The following is a 7500-nucleotide window of genomic DNA, read 5'->3' on the forward strand; positions in this document are numbered from 1 at the left end:
AAAATATTGCTCTTATCCTTACATTCAGACAGTCCAAATTTTAGTTATGAATATCAAATGAGTTATATTTTAAATTTTTAACATAAAAAATGAAAAATATTTCTATCGAAAAACGTGAACCAGTCCCTTTAAGGACTTTCAGAGATAGAGTCTTGAAACAAAAGTGTGACAGACAGAATGATGGACAGAGACAGACAGACCCAAATAAATCCCCCCCCCCCCCAGACAAAAACTAGCTTCAAATGTCACTATAGTAATATATGTAGACATCATTTCATTTACATGTCCAAACCATACAAAAAAAGACATATTTGTTATACTTATCAACAGTGACATGGGAACATATTGTATCATTTACTGAAGATATCTATTATATTGTGAAGTGTCAGATTATTGTATCATTTACTGATGATATCTATCATATTGTGAAGTGACAGTTATTGTATCATTTACTGAAGATATCTATCACATTGTGAAGTGACAGATTATTATATCATTTACTGAAGATATCTATCATATTGTGAAGTGACAGATTATTGTATCATTTACTGAAGATATCTATCATATTGTGAAGTGTCAGATTATTGTATCATTTACTGAAGATATCTATCATATTGTGAAGTGACAGTTATTGTATCATTTACTGAAGATATCTATCATATTGTGAGGTGACAGTTATTGTATCATTTACTGAAGATATCTATCATATTGTGAAGTGTCAGATTATTGTATCATTTACTGAAGATATTTATCATATTGTGAAGTGACAGTTATTGTATCATTTACTGATGATATCTATCATATTGTGAAGTGTCAGATTATTGTATCATTTACTGAAGATATCTATCATATTGTGAAGTGACAGTTATTGTATCATTTACTGAAGATATCTATCATATTGTGAAGTGTCAGATTATTGTATCATTTACTGAAGATATCTATCATATTGTGAAGTGTCAGATTATTGTATCATTTACTGAAGATATCTATCATATTGTGAAGTGACAGTTATTGTATCATTTACTGAAGATACCTATCATATTGTGAAGTGACAGTTATTGTATCATTTACTGAAGATACCTATCATATTGTGAAGAGACAGATTATTGTATCATTTACTGAAGATATCTATCATATTGTGAAGTGACAGTTATTGTATCATTTACTGAAGATATCTATCATATTGTGAAGTGGCAGATTATTATATCATTTACTTAAGATACCTATCATATTGTGAAGTGACAGTTATTGTATCATTTACTGAAGATATCTATCATATTGTGAAGTGTCAGATTATTATATCATTTACTGAAGATACCTATCATATCGTGAAGTGACAGTTATTGTATCATTTACTGAAGATATCTATCATATTGTGAAGTGACAGTTATTGTATCATTTACTGAAGATATCTATCATATTGTGAAGTGACAGTTATTGTATCATTTACTGAAGATACCTATCATATTGTGAAGTGACAGTTATTGTATCATTTACTGAAGATATCTATCATATTGTGAAGTGAAAGTTATTGTATCATTTACTGAAGATATCTATTATATTGTGAAGTGACAGATTAGTGTATCATTTACTGAAGATATTTATCATATTGTGAAGTGACAGATTATTGTATCATTTACTGAAGATACCTATCATATTGTGAAGTGACAGTTATTGTATCATTTACTGAAGATATCTATCATATTGTGAAGTGTCAGATTATTGTATCATTTACTGAAGATATCTATCATATTGTGAAGTGACAGTTATTGTATCATTTACTGAAGATATCTATCATATTGTGAAGTGACAGTTATTGTATCATTTACTGAAGACATCTATCATATTGTGAGGTGACAGTTATTGTATCATTTACTGAAGATATCTATCATATTGTGAAGTGACAGTTATTGTATCATTTACTGAAGATACCTATCATATTGTGAAGTGGCAGATTATTATATCATTTACTGAAGATACCTATCATATTGTGAAGTGACAGTTATTGTATCATTTACTGAAGATACCTATCATATTGTGAAGTGACAGTTATTGTATCATTTACTGAAGATATCTATCATATTGTGAAGTGTCAGATTATTGTATCATTTACTGAAGATATCTATCATATTGTGAAGTGACAGTTATTGTATCATTTACTGAAGATACCTATCATATTGTGAAGGGACAGATTATTGTATCATTTACTGAAGATATCTATCATATTGTGAAGTGACAGTTATTGTATCATTTACTGAAGATATCTATCATATTGTGAAGTGGCAGATTATTATATCATTTACTGAAGATATCTATCATATTGTGAAGTGACAGTTATTGTATCATTTACTGAAGATATCTATCATATTGTGAAGTGACAGTTATTGTATCATTTACTGAAGATATCTATCATATTGTGAAGTGACAGTTATTGTATCATTTACTGAAGATACCTATCATATTGTGAAGTGACAGTTATTGTATCATTTACTGAAGATATTTATCATATTGTGAAGTGACAGATTATTGTATCATTTACTGAAGATACCTATCATATTGTGAAGTGACAGTTATTGTATCATTTACTGAAGATATCTATCATATTGTGAAGTGTCAGATTATTGTATCATTTACTGAAGATATCTATCATATTGTGAAGTGACAGTTATTGTATCATTTACTGAAGATATCTATCATATTGTGAAGTGTCAGATTATTGTATCATTTACTGAAGATACCTATCATATTGTGAAGTGACAGTTATTGTATCATTTACTGAAGATATCTATCATATTGTGAAGTGACAGATTATTGTATCATTTACTGAAGATATCTATTATATTGTGAAGTGACAGATTAGTGTATCATTTACTGAAGATATTTATCATATTGTGAAGTGACAGATTATTGTATCATTTACTGAAGATACCTATCATATTGTGAAGTGACAGTTATTGTATCATTTACTGATGATATCTATCATATTGTGAAGTGTCAGATTATTGTATCATTTACTGAAGATATCTATCATATTGTGAAGTGACAGTTATTGTATCATTTACTGAAGATATCTATCATATTGTGAAGTGACAGTTATTGTATCATTTACTGAAGACATCTATCATATTGTGAGGTGACAGTTATTGTATCATTTACTGAAGATATCTATCATATTGTGAAGTGACAGTTATTGTATCATTTACTGAAGATACCTATCATATTGTGAAGTGACAGTTATTGTATCATTTACTGAAGATACCTATCATATTGTGAAGAGACAGATTATTGTATCATTTACTGAAGATATCTATCATATTGTGAAGTGACAGTTATTGTATCATTTACTGAAGATATCTATCATATTGTGAAGTGACAGTTATTGTATTATTTACTGACGATACCTATCATATTGTGAAGTGACAGTTATTGTATCATTTACTGAAGATATCTATCATATTGTGAAGTGGCAGATTATTATATCATTTACTGAAGATACCTATCATATTGTGAAGTGACAGTTATTGTATCATTTACTGAAGATATCTATCATATTGTGAAGTGACAGTTATTGTATCATTTACTGAAGATATCTATCATATTGTGAAGTGACAGTTATTGTATCATTTACTGAAGATACCTATCATATTGTGAAGTGACAGTTATTGTATCATTTACTGAAGATATCTATCATATTGTGAAGTGACAGTTATTGTATCATTTACTGAAGATATCTATTATATTGTGAAGTGACAGATTAGTGTATCATTTACTGAAGATATTTATCATATTGTGAAGTGACAGATTATTGTATCATTTACTGAAGATACCTATCATATTGTGAAGTGACAGTTATTGTATCATTTACTGAAGATATCTATCATATTGTGAAGTGTCAGATTATTGTATCATTTACTGAAGATATCTATCATATTGTGAAGTGACAGTTATTGTATCATTTACTGAAGATATCTATCATATTGTGAAGTGACAGTTATTGTATCATTTACTGAAGATATCTATCATATTGTGAGGTGACAGTTATTGTATCATTTACTGAAGATATCTATCATATTGTGAAGTGACAGTTATTGTATCATTTACTGAAGATATCTATCATATTGTGAAGTGACAGTTATTGTATCATTTACTGAAGATATCTATCATATCATGAAGTGACAGTTATTGTATCATTTACTGACGATACCTATCATATTGTGAAGTGACAGTTATTGTATCATTTACTGAAGACATCTATCATATTGTGAGGTGACAGTTATTGTATCATTTACTGAAGATATCTATCATATTGTGAAGTGACAGTTATTGTATCATTTACTGAAGATATCTATCATATCATGAAGTGACAGTTATTGTATCATTTACTGACGATACCTATCATATTGTGAAGTGACAGTTATTGTATCATTTACTGAAGATATCTATCATATCATGAAGTGACAGTTATTGTATCATTTACTGACGATACCTATCATATTGTGAAGTGACAGTTATTGTATCATTTACTGAAGATATCTATCATATCATGAAGTGACAGTTATTGTATCATTTACTGACGATACCTATCATATTGTGAAGTGACAGTTATTGTATCATTTACTGAAGATATCTATCATATTGTGAGGTGACAGTTATTGTATCATTTACTGAGGATACCTATCATATTGTGAAGTGACAGTTATTGTATCATTTACTGAAGATACCTATCATATTGTGAAGTGACAGATTATTGTATCATTTACTGAAGATATCTATCATATTGTGAAGTGACAGTTATTGTATCATTTACTGAAGATATCTATCATATCGTGAAGTGACAGTTATTGGATCATTTACTGAAGATATCTATCATATTGTGAAGTGACAGTTATTGTATCATTTGCTGAGGATACCTATCATATTGTGAAGTGACAGTTATTGTATCATTTACTGAAGATACATATCATATTGTGAAGTGACAGTTATTGTATCATTTACTGAAGATATCTATTATATTGTGAAGTGACAGTTATTGTATCATTTACTGATGATACCTATCATATTGTGAAGTGACAGTTATTGTATCATTTACTGAAGATATCTATTATATTGTGAAGTGTCAGATTATTGTATCATTTACTGAAGATATCTATCATATTGTGAGGTGACAGTTATTGTATCATTTACTGATGATACCTATCATATTGTGAAGTGACAGTTATTGTATCATTTACTGAAGATATCTATTATATTGTGAAGTGTCAGATTATTGTATCATTTACTGAAGATATCTATCATATTGTGAGGTGACAGTTATTGTATCATTTACTGATGATATCTATCATATTGTGAAGTGACAGTTATTGTATCATTTACTGATGATATCTATCATATTGTGAAGTGACAGTTATTGTATCATTTACTGAAGATATCTATTATATTGTGAAGTGTCAAGATTATTGTATCATTTACTGAAGATATCTATCATATTGTGAAGTGACAGTTATTGTATCATTTACTGAAGATATTTATCATATTGTGAAGTGACAGTTATTGTATCATTTACTGATGATATCTATCATATTGTGAAGTGACAGTTATTGTATTATTTACTGAAGATATCTATTATATTGTGAAGTGTCAGATTATTGTATCATTTACTGAAGATATCTATTATATTGTGAAGTGACAGTTATTGTATCATTTACTGAAGATATCTATCATATTGTGAAGTGACAGTTATTGTATCATTTGCTGAGGATACCTATCATATTGTGAAGTGACAGTTATTGTATCATTTACTGAAGATATCTATCATATTGTGAAGTGACAGTTATTGTATCATTTACTGAAGATATTTATCATATTGTGAAGTGACAGTTATTGTATCATTTACTGATGATATCTATCATATTGTGAAGTGACAGTTATTGTATCATTTACTGAAGATATCTATTATATTGTGAAGTGTCAAGATTATTGTATCATTTACTGAAGATATCTATCATATTGTGAAGTGACAGTTATTGTATCATTTACTGAAGATATTTATCATATTGTGAAGTGACAGTTATTGTATCATTTACTGATGATATCTATCATATTGTGAAGTGGCAGTTATTGTATCATTTACTGATGATATCTATCATATTGTGAAGTGACAGTTATTGTATCATTTACTGAAGATATCTATTATATTGTGAAGTGTCAGATTATTGTATCATTTACTGAAGATATATATTATATTGTGAAGTGACAGTTATTGTATCATTTACTGAAGATATCTATCATATTGTGAAGTGACAGTTATTGTATCATTTGCTGAGGATACCTATCATATTGTGAAGTGACAGTTATTGTATCATTTACTGAAGATATCTATCATATTGTGAAGTGACAGTTATTGTATCATTTACTGAAGATATTTATCATATTGTGAAGTGACAGTTATTGTATCATTTACTGATGATATCTATCATATTGTGAAGTGACAGTTATTGTATCATTTACTGAAGATATCTATTATATTGTGAAGTGTCAGATTATTGTATCATTTACTGAAGATATCTATCATATTGTGAAGTGACAGTTATTGTATCATTTATTGAAGATATTTATCATATTGTGAAGTGACAGTTATTGTATCATTTACTGATGATATCTGTCATATTGTGAAGTGGCAGTTATTGTATCATTTACTGATGATATCTATCATATTGTGAAGTGACAGTTATTGTATCATTTACTGAAGATATCTATTATATTGTGAAGTGTCAGATTATTGTATCATTTACTGAAGATATCTATTATATTGTGAAGTGACAGTTATTGTATCATTTACTGAAGATATCTATCATATTGTGAAGTGACAGTTATTGTATCATTTACTGACGATACCTATCATATTGTGAAGTGACAGTTATTGTATCATTTACTGAAGATATCTATCATATTGTGAAGTGACAGATTATTGTATCATTTACTGAAGATACCTATCATATTGTGAAGTGACAGATTATTGTATCATTTACTGAAGATACCTATCATATTGTGAAGTGACAGTTATTGTATCATTTACTGAAGATATCTATCATATTGTGAAGTGACAGATTATTGTATCATTTACTGAAGATATCTATCATATTGTGAAGTGTCAGATTATTGTTGCAGACACAAGTTCAAAGTTCTTATGCTGATGATAGAAATCAAATGCACAGTGTTTCAAAAATAAACTCAACACATAAAATGTCCATGTGACGTACACATTCTAACCTTCATTTCCTTTGGAGATTTCATCAGGAACATCAAGTTCAAAGAGCTGACAGCCAGCAGTGTCTATCAACAGCAGAGGTTCAGACGTCTCTTCGTCTTCTTCAACATTGCCTATATCCCTATCATTTACAACTGTTACATGTACTTAGCAGTTACATCTTTATCAATACACAGCGATTCACAATATTTACAGTTCCAATGTCTTTGCCTTTGATATTTTTACCAATTGTA

The 7500-nt window shown here is 28.5% G+C and overlaps 1 protein-coding gene across 1 annotated transcript in view; it reads right to left on the bottom strand.

The window, feature by feature from the left end:
- The window catches only part of LOC125679371 (DNA-binding protein SMUBP-2-like), a 61107-nt gene that overhangs the window by 19279 nt on the left and 34328 nt on the right, over positions 1–7500 (bottom strand). The window contains exon 10 of the mRNA XM_048918557.2: positions 7270–7388. Coding sequence (XP_048774514.1) covers positions 7270–7388 — 119 coding nt within the window. The remainder of the gene's footprint in view (positions 1–7269; positions 7389–7500) is intronic.

This window comes from Ostrea edulis, chromosome 2 (assembly GCF_947568905.1).
Source record: "Ostrea edulis chromosome 2, xbOstEdul1.1, whole genome shotgun sequence".
NCBI classification, from domain to species: Eukaryota; Metazoa; Mollusca; class Bivalvia; order Ostreida; family Ostreidae; genus Ostrea; species Ostrea edulis.